At 37.2% G+C, this 19,341-nt stretch overlaps 1 protein-coding gene and 1 long non-coding RNA gene across 2 annotated transcripts in view; both read right to left on the bottom strand.

Moving 5' to 3' along the window:
- The window catches only part of LOC128500507 (uncharacterized), a 54,073-nt gene extending 47,174 nt beyond the window's left edge, over window positions 1-6,899 (bottom strand). Inside the window, exon 1 of the long non-coding RNA XR_008354926.1 lies at window positions 6,781-6,899. This is a non-coding gene — a long non-coding RNA (uncharacterized LOC128500507). The remainder of the gene's footprint in view (window positions 1-6,780) is intronic.
- A 41-nt stretch (window positions 6,900-6,940) lies between these two features.
- LOC128474823 (leucine-rich repeat-containing protein 74B-like) lies at window positions 6,941-18,811 on the bottom strand. Its single transcript, XM_053457226.1, has 13 exons — window positions 18,525-18,811; window positions 17,436-17,610; window positions 16,361-16,503; window positions 15,619-15,751; window positions 14,922-15,128; window positions 14,142-14,251; window positions 13,406-13,521; window positions 12,881-12,959; window positions 11,552-11,647; window positions 10,546-10,662; window positions 9,273-9,401; window positions 8,846-8,931; window positions 6,941-7,333 (listed from the first exon to the last, which is right to left on the bottom strand). The coding sequence occupies exons 1-13, from the start codon at window positions 18,693-18,695 to the stop codon at window positions 7,306-7,308; spliced, it is 1,590 nt and encodes a 529-aa protein (XP_053313201.1). The 5' UTR covers window positions 18,696-18,811; the 3' UTR covers window positions 6,941-7,305.
- Between the last annotated feature and the right edge of the window lie 530 nt (window positions 18,812-19,341).

The following is a 19,341-nucleotide window of genomic DNA, read 5'->3' as shown; positions in this document are numbered from 1 at the left end:
TATAGCATTACACATGGACATAACATTAAACATGGACATATCACTACATTTGGAAATAGCATTAAACATAGATATAGCATTAAACATGGACATAGCATTACACACAGAGATAACAATAAACATGGACATAGCATTAAACATGGATATAGCATTAAACATTGACATAGCATTAAACATTGACATAGCATTAAACATGGACATAGCATTACACACAGACATAACATTAAAGATGGATATAGCATTAAACAAGGGTATAGCATTAAACATTGACATGGCATTAAACATGGACATATCACTACTCATGGAGAAAGCATTAAACATAGTCATAGCATTAAACATGGATATATAGCATTAAAGATAGACATAACATTAAACATAGACATAGCACTAAACATGGATATAGCATGGAACATGGGCATAGCATTTAACATGGACATAGCATTACACGTAGAGAAGACATTAAACATGGACATAGCACTACTCATAGACATAATATTAACCCCTTAAGGACAATGGGCGGCCCCAAAACCCATTGAAAACAATGCATTTTGAGCCTGTAAATGTACGGGCTTTGTCATTAAGGGGTTAAACATGGAGAAAGCATTAAACATGAATATAGCATTAAATATGGAAATAGCATTACACATGGAGATAACATTAAACATGGACATAGCATTAAACATGCATATAGCATTAAGCATGAACATAGCATTACACATGGAGATAGCATTAAGCATATATATGACATTAAACATGGATATAGCATTAAACATGGACATAACATTAAACATGGACATATCACTACTCATGGAGAAAGCATTAAACATAGTCATAGCATTAAACATGGATATATAGCATTAAAGATAGACATAACATTAAACATGGACATAGCACTAAACATGGATATAGCATGAAACATGGGCATAGCATTGAACATGGACATAGCATTACACACAGAGAAGACATTAAACAAGGGCATATCGTTACACATAGATATGGCATTAAACAAGGACATAGCATTAAACATGGATATAGCATTAAACATGGACATAGCACTACTCATGGAGATAACATTAACCATGGAGAAAGTATTACACATGGATATAGCATTAAATATGGAAATAGCATTAAACATGGAGATAACATTTACCATGGACATAGAATTAAACATGCATATAGCATTAAACATGAACATAGCATTACACATATAGATAGCATTAAGCATAGATATGGCATTAAACATGGATATAGCATTAAACATGAACATAGCATTACACATAGAGATAACAATAAACATTGACATAGCATTAAACTTGGACATAACACCACACATATATATACAGCATTAAATATGGACATAGCATTACACATATAGATAACATTAAACATGGACATAGCATTACCCATAGAGATGATATTAAACATATGCATTGCATTACACATAGATATGGCATTAAACAAGGACATAGCATTAAACATGGATATAGCATTAAACATGGACATAGCACTACTCATAGACATATCATTAAACACTGAGAGAGCATTAAATATGGATATAGCATTAAATATGGAAATAGCATTACACATGGAGATAACATTAATCATGGACATAGCATTAAACATGCATATAGCATTAAACATGAACATAGCATTAAACATGAACATAGCATTACGCATAGATATGACATTAAACATGGACATAACATTAAACATGGACATAGCACTACATTTGGAAATAGCATTAAACATAGATATAGCATTAAACTTGGACATAGCACTACACATATATATAGCATTAAATATAGACATAGCATTACACATAGAGATAACATTAAACATGGATATTGCATTAAACATGGGCATATCATTTAACATGGATATAGCATTAAACATGGATATAGCATTAAGGATGGGCATAGCATTAAGGATGGACATAGCATTACACATAGGGATAACATTAAACATGAACATAGCATTACAAATAGAGATCGCATTAAACATGGAGATTGAATTAAACATGGACATAGCATTAAATATGGACATAGCATTACACATGGACATCACATTAAACACGGACATAGCATTAGACATAGCATATAACATTAAACATGGATATGTCATTAAACGTGGACATAGCATTACACATGGATATGGCATTAAACATGGAGATATCATTACACATGGATATGGTATTAAACATGGACATAGCATTAAACAGGGATATCACATTAAATATAGACATAGCACTATTCATGGAGATAACATTAAACATGGAGATAGCATTAAACATGGATATAGCATCAAACATGAAAATAGAAGTAAACATGGATATAGCATTAAACATGCACATAGCATTAGACATAGAGATAACATTAAACATGGACATAGCATTAAACATGGACATAGCATTACACATAGAGATAACATTAAACATGGACATAGCAATAAACATGGAGACAGCATTACACATAGAGATAGCATTAATTATGGACATAGCATTACACATGGATATAGGACTCCTTTCACATTACCAGAACTTCATATGATATTTCCCTGTTTTTAATCTAATACATGTATTCTATATATTTAAGAGACATCACTTTATGTGTCTAAAGATATATGTAAGAGTTCTTTAATTTTTTAACATTTCCATTATTATGCTCATGCCATCACTCCCTCTAAATTCTTCTCACACTGGCTACAGTAACATACAACGGCTTTAAACTGCTATGACTTGTACCTTATCATTCTCCATCGCTGTCCTTAACCCTTGTCATGGAGTATAATGTTAAGCAGTGTTTGTATGTTTTAGGCTGTGTGTAAGATGAATGTTAAAATGAGTTCTAATGTGTTTTCCCTGAAAGATCAATAATACATGGGTTAGAGAGAGCTACATATATGTTGGACTCCCTGCACGTACATGTGTAGAAGATTATAGCTGAGACTGTTATAAAGAGCTCTGTGTTTTCTCTGAAAGATGAATAGTGTATGTGTGTTACAGAGAGTTGTGTATATGTTTGGCTCCCGGCGTGTTTGTGTGCAGGATATTATTACAGAGACTGTAACAGAAAGTCAGTGCTATGACATCATAAGACATCGCTGTTCCATCTCTCATGGACAATATAGTTAATACTATAGATTGCCAGCTATTCCTGTACATATACCAGCGAGCCGGTCCCTGTATATTATACAAAGCAGAGGGGGGCACAGCAACGGGTTCTGGCCTAGGCACAGGCCTCCATAGTTTCCTGGATTCCTTTTAAAGTGGGGCACCAGGAAAAGAGTTCGTACCCTGATGCCCAGAAGGGGATGGGTTGGCAGGAAACACTATCCCACGTAGGACTAAGTCACTGCTGAAAGTAAATGCATCACGGGGGGCAGCAGGTAGTTGTCCGTCCTTCATCCCTCCTCAGCTCCAACGATATTTATGGAGACCTCATCAGGTGAAAGCCTGGATGAGGATCATGACAGTTGCTGGAGATCAGCCTGCTGGATACCCATGACATAATGTCCCACGAGGCACATAAATAGTTAAAACATTATTCAAGATTGTAATGTGTGTGTAATAAATAGATTCATGAATTCTTGGCTGTTGTGGGTTTACCGGGTTTCTGTTAAACGTATTAGGGGAGAGAGGACGAGAGAGGAAACTAGAGACATAACGGAAATTGTTAAAATTGCACACTGTGTGCGGAGGTGCCAAGATCAGTCTGTTGTGTTATGTGTGAAGTGGCCCTGGTCATTATGGTACAGGTGCTATTACAGATGTGGTGGAACTAGTCCAAGGCCCCTGTATTATGCCACCAGCTCCTAGGGTGTCCACATGTCCCGGGCCGCAGCCTCAGTGAATAAGGAGTCTGAGTGAAGGTGGTCTCAGCCAATCAGAAAAGACTTCTCAACTCTCCTGATTACCTGAGAGTTCAGAAGCCTCTCCTGATAGGCTGATTTCCTCCTTCACACCAGTTCAGAGTAAGCACCAGGTATGTTTGACTATGTGTGTGACAGTGTTTGTAAGTTTGTCACAATGTTTGCATGACTCTGTCTGTTTGTGTGACTGTGTGTGTAATGTCTGGTAATAGAGGAGTTAATTCTCTGAATCTACTCATGCCTAGTATTACAGCAGTTAACATTCTATATCTACTCATGTCTGTAATGAGTGTATGTATATTATTAAATGGGGTCTTTAGGGTTAATTTAGGTGCCGTTATGGTTGATGAGGTGTTTAGGGTTAATTTAGGGGCAGTTATGGTTAATGGGGTCTTTAGGGTTAATTTTAGGGGCAGTTATGGTTAATGGGGTGTTTAGGGTTAATTTAGGGGCAGTTATGGTTAATGGGGTGTTTATGTTTAATTTAGGGGCAGTTATGATTAATGGGGTGTTTAGGATTAATTTAGGGTCAGTTATGGTTGATGGGGTGTTAAGGGTTAATTTAGGGGCAGTCATGATCCGGACATCACTAATTGCAGTAACCAGACAGGCTATCACAAGGGAATGAGTGTTTCTGTAGTGGTTTATTATGGGAAACATCCACAGTATATTGTTCCCGATAATCAGCAGCTATAGAAAGGGTTAAATCCTCGGGTTATTCGCATGACTAGCAGGCGGTTCTTACTGGGTTACATTGAATCTATCCCAAGGGTGCTGAACATCAGGCTTTAAGGGCCACACACAGGCCAGGATTTCACTATATGGTTCTAGCATGTGTGTGTTTATATGAATACATTCACTAATTGTTTGCAGTCTTTTAAATAGTGTTAAAACTATATTGAGAGGTTGTGCTTTTAAGTTTAAAAAAATAAAATTTAAATAATATATAATTGATAAAAGGTCTAAAAGACCAGGTGTGGATGTAATGGGTTTTAGTTTAGCCCTTGGATAGTTTGTTTTTCTAACAAGTTAAGATATTTATAAATGCCTGGTATATGGCACACCATTACTGATCCTTGAGATAGCCCCCTCTATCACTGTCTCTATGTATATGTATATATACAAATATATATATAAAATGTTTAACATTTTTTTCTACTGCCAACCACCAGCACTGCATGTTTTATGTTAAATGAAACTGAGTGATAAAGCAAATGTAGCGTGCTATAAATTAACTCAATGTATACCAATGAGAAAAAATATTTTTTCCGCAGCCTGCACTGAGTAACGTGTTGTGTTATTAGCAGCAAATAATCCACATAGAGATACTCGGAAAAGATATTCCCTTCCTCCTGTACTTCACTACGCAAACAGCTGATTCCATAGCAACATCTTCTGCCAGTGAAATCCAAATCCCATGAAGGCACAGCAAACATGATTGCTTTACGTTCAGGCTGAAGCTGGTGGGTGGCTGGATCCATAGATGACAAAGAAAGGCGGACACATGAAATAACCTCTCGGCAAGATGACAGACATGAGTGTGTCAAATAATGAGCATTTCCTTAGAACATTTATTAGAAGCTAGAATACGAAGGAGGTGTATGCATTTTTTTTCAGGACCCCAAAATCTAATTTTAGAATTCCCTTCAGCGAAGTCCGAAGTGTTAATTGTCTATCATTCTGTTGATCAGGCTTTTCAGCTCTGTAATACACAAGGAGGCCGGAGTCAAAGATGTGGAAAATGGTCACAAGATATGGTGTAGTAAGTGTTTCACTTTTAGTTGTGTTTGTTTGTTTTGTGGGTTATTATATGATGATGAATACACCTTAAGCAGAGACTGTGTGAGAGAAAATAATGTATTTTTAGTTACTTTTGTGACGGGCTGTGTTGCCATTGAAGCAAACTGATATGTGAAGAGCCTTATAGATGACAATTTCTGAGTGATGATTACATTTCTAATTACTACAAAAACGATTTAAGTGTAAATTTTGTGGATTGGTTTACATGACCATAATTATGTATTTCCTCTTGTATTGTTATTAGTATATCACAATGATATGCCAATAAATATGAGTCAGAATTTTCACTAATATACATACATACTAGGCAACTGTCTGGGTTTAATCCACATTCTACAGGTAAAGCCCTGCTTTGCTGGGTCTCCCACTATGTTTCTTTTCCTCCAGACATAGGAACAGTGTTTGGCAGTGCCCGCTCCACCACCCATTCCATGCCCGCTCCACCTACCCATTCCATGCCTGCTGTAGAAATAGGCGGATTATCAGGAAGGTCAAGGCCTAGGTCAGAATACACCATTTATACAGCAGTTCATTTAGAGATTAAATGTTTCCTCTTAACTCATAACAAAAAAACCTTTTGTAATCCCCATTATGTAAACCTGCTATCATGTTTATTTTTATGTTTGCTAAAGACACAGGAAACCCGTTTATTAGAATTATGTGTCCTTCTAAAGAGAGGCGAAGCAGTAGAGAACTTTTGGTTTTCAAGGTTAGTAAAATTTTAAAAAAGTAGCAAATGGAGCTACTGCCACCTGGTGGAACAAATATATATCACGTTAGGACAAAAAATGTATACCTAGTAGTATTAGTAGAGTCATCCTATTGTTGATCTTTGTAACATACATTACAACAAATTAATAGCAACTTTGGTCTTTGAAGTTGTCCTAAAGTATTGTTGGATAGTGAAATTCAAAGAGTTAGAAGCAATAAATAGAAATTAGATCTGTACAATGGCAAATCATAAAACACAAAGTCAAGAAAAGATCAGATGGTTTTTTTTTTTTTATCGTACGGACATTTTACAAATTATTACTGTCAGAAAACATTCAATATTTATAGGTTAAATGATGAAAATCGCATTTAGATAACAGGGTTTATTAAGAATTGGACTACCTTCAGTCCTTTAGTCATGGGTAGTGCCCTCTGTACCGGACTGAGAACATCTTTTTTAAAATGTATTGTTTTAAGAACATTGAATACAACTATGTTCAGGTCAACTAAAGCTTAAGCTCGTTGGGTTGGCATCTTAGGTAATTCACTACATTAAAAAGGTTTGTAAGTTTGCAGGCTTTGCTCAGGAAAACCCAGTCTGGAACGGCTAAAGGACAGCAGATCCTTCGCACATCAACCATTCCATTTATTTTTGCAAGCAATGAAATGACACATGTCATCTTAGTGCATGTTCATACCCTTCTCCCATTTCTCTGCCTTTTAAGCATAAATGTATGATGTGGCTGTGTAAGTGCAAGGAAGGGCATCATCTAAAAGATTTTAAAGCCTTCTAGAAAATCAACACAGTATCTGGTTCAGCTAAAACTTTACAACAATAACAATGCTACAATAAGTTTTGAAGTTTGGTTGGATACTTTATTGCAGTAGGAAAAACTGTCAGTTAATCACCGGAATATCCAGCTTGTTTCAAGAAGACAGAGCTCTCTGAAATGCACTGCAATATATAATAAAATACAATTTATAAATAAACAATTTAAAACTGCTGATAGATGTTCAGTAAAAGTCATGAAACCAGTAGATCTCCAGAGATCAAGAATGGGGCTCCAGCTATTGTAGGACAAGGATCATCCTCATACTGGCTGATATTATAGAGGATTACATTCCAAGAAATCATGTACATAGACGGTTCACCTGTGGGTGGGTATTTTATGGAGTACACGCATCACAGTTTCAGAATCTCCAAAGGAAGAATCATTATGATACATAAGATTTTGCCGCAAACTGCAGCTTCTCCTAAAATTTGAAGAATGCATATTAAAGTACTGACAATACTACATTCTTATTTGATGAGGCTGCATGGGACATTGGTGTGAACCTTTAAGCTGATAGTAATCCACATTTCTTTTTTATTTCTCTGCAGTTATCAGAGAAGCAAAAATTAAATGATGAGTGTTCAACGGTTATTACAAATATTAAATAAAACTTATTTTAGGCCAGGGGTGAGTATCATATGGAATTCCAGCTAGCAGAATATTGCACACCGTCCATCAGATGTACTTTCAGAAATGACGTCTTCAAGCATTGGTGGATAGGTAGACTAGCCTTCTAGCAGAAGTGGTAGAGGCTAATACTGTGAAGGAATTTAATTCTAAATAACATTTGTTCAATGGCCTTTAACATAGCTGTCTTACATATTTAGTAAAGTGAAGATTGGAATCATGCCTATTTATACAATTTATGGGATAAAATAAACTTTGGTATGAGCGAGGTGTGTTCCATATGTAGTAGAAATATATAGTAATGGAACCTAAAAATTTGTTTTTTAGCCCTGGCAGTGATGCATGAATTGAACTCATCTATCCCATAAGCTTTCTTTTTGTTGGGGAAGATTAAAAAATCTCTGTGACAATACCAGGGAGCTTCCCACAGCTCATCCCTCCAGCAGGGGTGAAGTCAGCAATGGAAGGTACTGGTAAATGCAGTAATGGGGGAGGATAGCACTCAATAACCAGTAAAACAGGCATGAGTGGAGGCAACCAAGACTAGTAGTCATCAGAGCTAGACATCATTGTCACCACCCAGAAATCAGGCTTCTGCAGAGATCTGACACATAGTTATGATTCCCAGGAGCAGTAAGGATACACAGATTTGGCCTTGCAAAAAATGTTTAAAATTATAACATGTTGATTTTACTCTAGTATATCAAGGGTTTAGGCATTCAACAGTACCATTAATTATGTTCCTTATGCTGCATTTATTTACGAAAGCAGAGTTGGTGGAACAACACCATTAAATCAAACAAAAAACAAGAAAAGTGGTGCATTATGAGTCCGCATAGCAAGCGTAATATCTATTATGCTGGGTAAGATTTCTTTTTTTTCACCTAGTGTACATAATGGTTTCCCTTTTCTGTTAATTGGTTTCATCTGCACATTAAGATTTTCAGTTAATTTAAAGAAAAAAATAAAAACACAAAACCCCCAAATTATTGTGCAGTCGTTGTTACCTGAAATCAATGGCGCCACTCTTATCCTTGTCCAGAAAATCTATTAGGTTTTGTACTTCATCCTCCGCCATGGAAATTCCATTACTCTAGAAGGTTAAAGCACAGCAAATGTGTTATAAGAAGATAAAGTAAGATGCCCGACTCCTCTGATTTAATATGCACGTTAGATGAGTGGCCAGCAGGGTGTGGTGGGCCATGAGCAGAGCTGGAACCTAGCCACACTCATGTCCTCATGATCACCCTTTCAGACACGTGGAAGAGTGAGCTGTTAACTTAACATAACTGTTAAAACTATTAAAGGATACACAATTCAGACACGTAAACAAACTTGAAAACTAAGAGAACTATAAAATAAATAAGAGAAAAGTAAACAGAAGCACTGTTGCAGTGAGAGCAGTCAGAGTACACAAATAGTTGGATAACTTGCCATTAGCTTGTGCTGAAACTCCTCATGGGTCATAGAAATGGTCGTATTATCTTCTGTTACACCAATCCATTCAGCCAGCTGAAGGTTATTTTCTGCAATGTATTTTCTGACTTTGCTAACTGGATCTGCCTGAAAGGAACACGTGAATGGTTCAAACAATAAACATCAAAATTTCAACTTTTCCAATTGCATTATGTGGTTGCATTCCTGCCATGAAAGTGAACTCCAGTGACCTCTGGTGGTTATACTGAGCGCAGCATATTGAGCACAAGTATGATGCAAATTAGAACAAAGTATCTTTCACGCTTCCCACATGCTACATTTCCAATTCGCTAAACTTATGTAAGGGTGTTTAAAGTAACCAATATGTATATATTAATCACCCAACTTATGCTTGAGATCAGAGGTAAACCTTGGGTCATCTGTCGGTACCCTTATTGCTAGGCATAACTAGCTGTATGTCTTCAATATATACTGTTATGTAATACATTAATTAACCCATCAAATCCCACGTGATATGGCAGACCAAACATAGCCTTACAATTTAAATAAAATGAATAAAAACATAAAATAAAAGGCTACAATATGTTCAGAGGCTGATCTGCAGCCTGACCTGGGATGGGGCACTCACACTAAAAGTGGCCAAAACACTCACTACAAACACTCTCTGCATGTTTTCTACACATGTCAGTCTCCAAACACACACTCAGTCTAACGCTATGCCCTAACACATGTTCTTACACCATGCTCTGCCACTCAAACAATACCCTAACACACTATTTGTGGACACTCCACCCGGTCTAATCTTCCCCCTTTCTCCCCATCTCTTACCTTTCCCCCTTTCTTTTTACCTTCTTAAGCCCTGTGGTGGGAGCACAAGGTCTGGTTCCTTAAACATCTACTTCAGTGCACCCTTGTGCTGACCACGAGATATAACCTCATATGATGGCCAACAGCATCCAGCACGGAAAAAAAGTTCAGAAGGAACAGACCCCATACTCCCTTAATTTTGGGCCAGTTAGAGGAAGATCTGTGACCTCTCAACCGCCCTGCTCTTCAGACAGCTGGCTCCCCATGGTTAAGAAATTCAGAACAGGAAATTGGTCAATGTTGGCCATGCCACAGGCCATGCCAATCTCAGCTTGCACTCGCAAATAATGCCACAGGGATACTTGTGATCATTTTCAGACAGCCCTTGTACATGGCACAGTGGTCATTGCTGGAGTTAGTTTTTATTTACAGAGTAATAAGTTACAAAGTACTTGTGTCTTACCTTTGTTTTACTTCTTTTGAAATCTTCACTACTTCCTCCATGTTTGACTGACAAATTTGGCATTGTTGTTTTCACAGAGTTACACAAATCATCAAATTCTTTATTAATTATAATATCCTAAAAACATAGATATTGAATAAATTATGTTCTCATCATATATTTTATTCATGTACAGACTTTAGTAAAATACTTTTGCATTGAAAGAATAGTATTGTACATAGACTAACTCCACTTCAGTGTGAAAATCTAAGCCCCTATCTTTGTCTATAGGATACTTAGGGACACTCCAGCCATCATACGTACATTGATGGAAATGCCCAGTGGGCCACTGCATGACATTGGGGCTGGCCAACTAAATGCGTGGCCACAGCTGTAGCCGTAAAAGAGATCTATATCGATTGAGGCACAGATCTCGATTGGGAACAGGGAGGTGATTCACACACACAAAACTATCGGGGCATGCTGGGGGATGATTTTGTTGCAATATAGGGTGATGATAGAGGATGGAAATGATGATGGGGAGGAATATGATTATGATGATGGTGAGAGGTATAAATATGGTGGTTGGGGGGACATGATTTATATGAATTATGATGTGGGTGGTTGTAATGATGGTCAGAGGCAGGTCTACACTTAACACATGACACACACATACATTCCCACACACACAGCCACTGCAACACCATACACTTGCATATACATACAGACACACAGCCATTCCAACACCATACATTAAAAATGAAGAGTTTTAGGATAATTATTAAAAAGATGTTTCCATGTGGTCCTCATTTGACCACAATGCGGGGTTTGTACATGTTGCTCGGTTGAATAAAAAGATCCAAATAAAACTCATTCACTTATTTATAAAACTGATTTTTTTTTCTTTAGCCCATGAAAATGTGTAAAATATACAATGTAGCCTTCGTACTGAAAGGTTTGCAGACCCTGCTTGATATGAATCTTAATGTGAGAACTTCAAAATATGTACTTTTGTTTCAAGACTTACTGAGAAATCCAAACATTCTATGGCGGACTCCGAGTTTGCCTGGACCGATTTTAGAATAGCAAAGCAGCCTTCACTTTTCATGGGATTTCTAGACATCTGTAACATTCATAAAAGCATCTTCTCCTTATTATGTATTCTGTACACTTTTGTTATGCATGCTCCATCACAAAATATTACCGGTATTTCTTTTTTCAGGAAACATTAGAATTCAATATCAAAGAAGGGCAACAACTATAAATTAAGATTTGCTATTTGTCTGTTTAATAAAAAAAAACCCACTAGTTTCAGATAACAACAAACTCCAGAATTGGTCATGCTTTAACATATGTGAAATATACCTAATAGTGAATTCATACTAAAAAAAAAAAAAAGAAAGGTAGGGCAGGAACAAGATAAAAAGGTGGACCTCCCCCTTCCTCCCCAGTACAATTAAAAATATGTACTTAAAAATATGAATGCAAAAGAACACATTTTTTTGGGTGGGAAAAATGTGCCACCATTGCAATTGACAAGAAAAAAGAAATTCCCAGGTAAGAATTCACAATTTCCTTGCCATTCCAGGTGGCAGCAAGAGGGGAATCCTTTGAAGACAGGGGGTCTAGCTTGGGGAAAGTTTGCACACTCTTCCAGGTAGCTGTCCCAGGGAACCCACTTAAGGGCTATGGGGAAACAAAGGTGAGCCGGGGTAACATGGAGGTCTCCCCAGGGACCTTTGAAGAGGGAGAAGGTAAAATGGTCCCCCAAAACCCATCTTGCACCTAGCAATGTGAACGAAAGTAAAGGATAATAGGACCCCAAGGGTCCTGGAAATTAGCAAAAGTGTCATAGAAACAAAAAGGGATTTGCAGGAAAAACACTGGGGAGGAAGGGGAAGGCTCACCTTTTTATCTTGTTTCTGCCCTACCTGATAGGCCAAGCCATCTCTCCTGGTGCCACCTGGAATGGCAAGGAAAGCAGCATTTTTGGTGTTTGGTCTCTGTGTTGGTCTTTCTTTAGTAGAGAATGCTAAATAATCTAACTTGTTGTGCCATGGAAGAGGACCCGCCTTAAATGGGGGAACCCTTCTCTATTGAAACATGTTAACAAAGCTCTAAACCTCAGCTAACCTCATCATATGTCAAATGAACATAAACCATGCATTGGAGTTTAATGCTTATCAGCTTAATATCACATAGATCTTGAGCAAGGTGACTTTGTAAATGGTTTTAGTCTATGTTTACTTTCAAAGTACCCCACGGAAAGTGGAATAAGTGCCTCTGATGTATGCACATGTCCAGTCTATCAGTAGCCTGGCCAGCGATACATTAGATACGATGACAGGACACTGACCTTGAGGACTTTCAAAACCTTGTTTTCTTTAAGGCACAATGCGAAACGTACAGCTCCTTGCAGGGATATGCGATTGTTGCTTTAAAAAAAATATAGAAGAAGGTAAAGTAAAATATATCTTTAGACTTAAACATTAACACAAATTCTAAAAAAAAAAAAAAAACCTCAGGGTAACCCATCCGGTACCAGAAAAAAAAAGTTATTTGTATGAATATAAATTTTTAGCAGAATGCTGACAAATACTGGTTAGGGGCCAGCTTAACAAAATTGGCGCTGCATTGTAGGGCCTCCTCCAGACTATTTTTTCTCTATAGAAAATGTATTTATACTTAAATCCTAATATGTAAGGTACACAGAATCTTAGCAATATTGTAGGCTAAAGAAAGAGAACGACAAGACTCTGAAACTGGTTGGTGCACTATTTTCAAGGTATAATAAAAGTTTACTGCTTAATTATGCAAGTGCCTTTTACTCTAATAGACTGCTAGCAGAACGTATATATGTTTTTAGGATCTAGGTATTTACCTGATATTGAGTTCTTCCAACACATTGTTAACCTTCAGAGCCTCTCCTAGGGCAGCGGCTCCATCATTGCCAAATCCATTATATGAAAGATCTAGCACTCTGATGAAGATATTGGCCTAAAAATAACAACACAAAGTAAAATGATTTAATGTTGAAGCCTATGTTGCCATATCTTTTGAGGAGACGGACAGGTTTTTGCATTATATAATGTCCAGTCAGTTGGTTCGTTTAGTCTAGCTAAGTTGGTTACACATCGTGTAGCATATGAATGTGAGTTCTATAGGGCAGAGACCTAACCTCCTGGTTTATATACAGTACATTTTTGTGCTTAGTACACCTGTTATTGTACAACTATATGCCAGAAGCCTGGAAGAGGCAACATGGTCATTATTCTGCTTGTTGAAGCTCAATGTACACATACAGGAATGCTCCTTGCCTGCCAGCTCCAGTGCCGACTCTCATTAAACATCAGATCACAGATGACGTGTTGAACTGGGAGCACTAAACCTGTAGCTTGTCTAAAGTTTTAAAGAATGCATATGAATGTTTTTTCAAGTGGCTTTAGAATGCATTCTTTGTTGGTGAGGCTGCCAGGGACAGTTACTGTTTACACTTTACCAAATGAAACCTATGTTTCAGTAACAGTAGTGTAACATATGGTATAGTACGCCATTGAAAACCTATGTTACTAGTAAATAATTAGATGTTAACCATTTTTCCTATCCCATGCGCTTACCCCTATGCCCTTTGCTAAGGCCACAGCTCCCTTTCCACGAAAATTGTTCCAGTTTAGATTGAGCTCCAATATTCCTGTGTTTTCAGAAATTGCCGTACCGAGAATTTCACCTATATTAAGGAGATTTAAACAAAAGAAAATATTTAGGAATGTTCTCTCTTCAAATATAAATTTAATTTAGCAGAAATATGAAGTTTGTTTTGATTAAAATCTGTGGGATTTAAGCAGGGTATATTTGATTAAAATCAAACTCATTCAAATCATTATTAACATCTAATGATTTCTTTAATCATCAAATTAAATCAAAATATTTAAATAAATGACAAAAAAAGAAGCATAAAATAATTCTTGCCCAAACAATGGCTTTGCTATCCTTAATAGGATAAAATAACTTTTAACCTCTTCATAGCTATTTTAAAGCAAGCTATGCCATCTGTTACAATTGACATCAAGTGACATCACCAGATGCATCAGATGCATCTACACCTGACATCACATTATTAGTCTTAAGGGCATTTAATTTTTTTTTTTATAAACGACAAATAAACTTCTGATTTAACTGACCAATGCCCCTTTGGACGTACTTCAGATTTCATTTATCCCTTACGCTTGCTGTAGACAACTGGGTGCTTTTAGAACTCAGCATTTATTTTAGCTAACGTGGACACGCTTATTTACATGTTTATCAATAAAATCACAATGCCCTGGACCTTCAGACCACAGAGAAAAATGAATCTTTGGTAGCAAACATTGCAAGTAAGCCGTTAAATATGTCAATACCTGATCCATCTCCGAACATGTTATGGCTGAGGTCCACTGATTCCAGCTTTTGATTGTTCATGAAGGCATCAGAAATGTAAGGAGCTGCTTGGTCGTTAAACTCATTTCCAGACAGGCCGATTTTTCTCAGTGTTGTATTTTCAACAAGCATAAGTGACAAGGCTTTGGCACCTTTCAGTCCAAGTTTGTTACCCGAAAGGTAGATCTCTGTACAAATAAATCAGTAATCAGATTGTTACAACACACTGTCTATAGCAAAACAGAAAACACAAAAAAAAGTCAATTCTCAAGGATTGAGGTTCAATGAGCGGAATATTAACAAGGAGAAAAAATACATACATGGGTCTACATCAATCATCTATTTTAATAGATAGCATGGCAAACGCTATATTTTACAAAGCACCTCTATGATATCACAATATGGAGATGTTGGTTAACTTTATTTGAAATAGCTATAAACTACTTTGAAGAATATATTTTCTTTATATCTGACCTATTATTTCTCATGCATTGGAATCCCATTCTTAGTTGCAGGGATTGCATTTACCTGTGAAATATCATAGTGGCCTTTGTAACGTGCAAAGATTTTCACTTATATTTGTCAAGGAACCAGTGTCTACTGCAAATATTACAGCATTTCCTACATATTTTGGAAGGAAGGTGTAAATAGTCTTTTATGACACAAAGTCAGAATTACCTGATATGTAGCAATTTTCCTTCAGCATGTCGGCTATTGCTGCAGCTCCATCTCCTTCTAGCCAATTGTCACTGAGGTCCAAGCGCACAATTGAAGTATTGGTCACCAGAGAAAGAGCCAGGGCTTTAACAGCCTGAAAAAAAAAAAAAAAAAAAAAATCAAGTCCCATTATGCAAAGTTCATGTTAAGTCAGCTGCCAATCAAAGAGGAACTATTGCCTAAGAATACAACATTTTCCCAGGAAAGAATGCAAAACTTGTTCAAACTGTCCTGGTCTCCCAGTGGAAGAATTTTGGCCAGACGCCCAGCACTCAAAGGGTTAAAGTGGCTGTGACATCCACAACGTATCCACTGCAGGTATGTGTGACACATTATATATACATTGTGCTAGCAGACAGTACACATGGGTCCATGCAGGTTATGCCACACTTAGATCAGAGATCTTCTTCCTTGCCCTGGGATCCCAGGGGAACTTCTTCTCCACTCAATAGTCTCCCTGATTTTTGGGCTTCAGGGGATTTGAAATGTCCAGCACCTGTACCTTATGCAGGCTTCATGGGAATCCCAAACTGGATCCTGTAGACATTAAGTCTTTCGCAAAGTCTGACCTGAACTTTCACTGGGCAGTGGAATGAAGCATTGGCCCACCCTGCTCTCCAACTGCTCAACCCAAGGGACCCATATACACAATTTACACACTGGGGCTGTACAGCATCACCCCCCCCCTATAGTGCATTCTTACCTGCAAGCCCAATCCATGGTGTCTCATTACAAGATCAGAATCTTGCATGTGACGTAAGAAATAAGAAACCGGTACCACACCGAGATACTGACAGGCTGACAAATATCTAGCTTTTCCAGTGGGATCATATGATTCCTTGACTTCTAGAATGGGAGAATTCACAGATATGTTAGGTTAATGCTACAGCTACATCTGTAGAGTAAAAACCACAAAGAATTATAACAAAGGGCAGCTCTCGAATCACATGCAGATGGCCAGGGCCATCCATAGCATAGTTGCCTGTGTAGGGGGTAAGATAGTGAAGGCACCTCCACTTGGTATCTTAATGTCAGCAAGAAACTGCCTGCGGATCTTAACTTTCCTGGGGGTCAGCCCTGCAACCAGTATGCGGCCTTTCACAATTATCCATGTACTTAGTAAAGCTACTACCTTGACTTGTGCAGAGGACCAGGGATAAAAATCACACCTGGTATGTTCAGGCCACACTGAGTATGTACATTTGCCCATTTTTTCTGATGGCCAGTTTGGGCCTGCTGTCAAGAATAATAAATGGAAGAGACTGGCCTCCTCAGCTCCTCCTTTTACATTATGGAAGCAGACCCTTCTACATGTCTGTGTCACTTTAAATGGACAGCAAAATGATGGTATTGTTTGATAAGGATCATTACTGTACATACTGTTTGATTATGATATGTAAACGACCTGGACTGCACTGCAAAAAATGACCATCAAAAATAAGAAATAAAAAACATTTTGAATATATATATATATATATATATATATATATATATTTACTTGAAATAAGTATACAAATCTGCCAATGAAACAAGACAACTTACACTTCAACTCAAGGTATAACAAGACTTTTTTAATATATAATCTAATAATATATATAATATAATTTTATTTTAATTAGTGCTGGGCTTTTATCATAAATATTCTTGATATTCTGTTTTTTGCAGTGTAGGTTCAAGAGTCACTGCTTGCGACAATAGGGAAGGCATTCCTTCACTATTGAGTAAAGGCAGTAAATAATGAAAGAAGAAACATGGTAATATGGTAATATATCACCAACCTTCTATTTCTAAGTCGGTGTCCCAATCCTCTTCTTTTTCTTTAGGTTTGGCACACTGTTCTTCCGTGCCTTTCTCTAAAGCCTCCGATTCAGCTTGATCTTGGACCCCGCTTGATTTGGCATCCACATTTTCATCATCCTCTTCTGACTTTATTCTGGATGTTTTCTGCACTGTCTGTACAGAAGACCATGGACACCATGAGACAATCTTAATGGAAGTAAAGCCTTCAAGCAGCCAGGCAATACTGCTTTAAAGCAAAATGTGTTTTTATAAGAAAAGGCATATCTATTGGGATATTAAAGACTGTACCTGGTTAAAATGGTTTTATTTGTGACAAGAATGATACATACTCCTACTTTTGTTAATGCAGATTTCAATCAAGCAATATGGCATAATGATTTATAAAACGCTTGATTATAAGACAACTCTGATTATAAGATGACCCCTCAAATTTTGGATCTTATTGGGGGGGAAAATGCCTGAATAAAAGACTACCCTTATGGGAAAAAAATCTAATCCACTGTTTTTGTCATATCTTATTGCACGTGTAGTGTGTTTTTTTTTCCTTGCTCACCAGTCAGTGGCTCAGATAGGAATAGCACATCTACAAGAACAACATGTCCCATGATTCTCAGTCATGCTTAAGACACCCTGGGAATCATGGGAAATGTAGTTCACTGAGATGGGCCCATAATTGAACCAGCTATGCAAATCATTCCTACCTGACAGTCTCTGCTCCTCTTCGCAAATTGTGAATAATTATAAGATTATATAACGTGAAAACAATACATATAAAAACCAGCACAATATTTCAATAACTTTTTTTTTTGAACGTGATAATAGTCATAAAAATGGTGGTAGCTGCCCTTCGAGAAACTTGCTGGGGTAGACCACTCCTACTACAATGTTAAACTAGGATATGTAAAATGGTTCATCTCACGCTCAGCTCAATTACAAACTCACCATTTAGCAAATAAACCCTAACTCGAGAGTTAAAAATTGGCAAATGCCCATAGGAGCTATGGAAACCCCTTGAGAACACACTGATCACTATCAGAAGGGGTAAAATCTTTAATAAAATGACTTACTTTGCTGTCAACACTTCCGCGACTTAGCTTTGCCAGTGGTCTGCTAGGCGGTCTGCTTGGGATCCCCCCTAAGCTGATTTGGCTTGTTTCCTCCTCCTCTGCATCCTTGGCTTCTTCTACTGAGGGAAGGACTGAGCTGATGTCCTTAGAAAACCTCTTGCTTAACACCATCTTAATGATATCTCTGAAACAGTTGTGCAAATCAGTTCTGTGTTTAGAGAATATGTTCCCAGAACTTAAGAGTTAAAACAAAAACCCAATCCATTTAAGGGCCGAAAACCAGAAAGCATAATGTTTTCTACGCTGACAGTTACATCGGCATTGCAACCCTCTGCTAGATCTGTGTTAAACGTGCAAGCAACTGAACTTGCAGGGTCAGGTATGTGAGTGACATTTCTACTAGCCAATGAAATGCTCAAAAGCTCCATTCAACCAATCACACAACACAGGCATGGCTATGGAAACAAAATCAAATGCATTTTTGTTTGTTGTACTGGTGCCATGGAGATAGTGACCGTAAAACAGGGATTTAAACAGGGATTCTCAAAGGTGTTAAGCTATGTACTTTGGCAAAAGTGCCCTATTGGTATCACTGTTACAAATGTATCAATACATTTTTTAAAATTTGTAAAATGTAAAATACTTATGTAAAAAAGTGTTATTTCCCAATGGGTTGTTTTTTTTTAAAAAAAAAAAAAAAAAAAAAAAAAAAAGCTTAAAAAAAGTTTCTTGTGGCTTTATCATTTACATACCCTTGACGTTTTTGTAAAATGTATACAAATTGCAACTTTAGAATAATATCCCTCGTGTTAGTTTT

This window comes from Spea bombifrons, chromosome 1 (assembly GCF_027358695.1).
Source record: "Spea bombifrons isolate aSpeBom1 chromosome 1, aSpeBom1.2.pri, whole genome shotgun sequence".
Taxonomy (NCBI): domain Eukaryota; kingdom Metazoa; phylum Chordata; class Amphibia; order Anura; family Pelobatidae; genus Spea; species Spea bombifrons.
The sequence above is the reverse complement of the archived record's forward strand: the minus strand, read 5'-3'. Positions and strand labels throughout refer to the sequence as shown.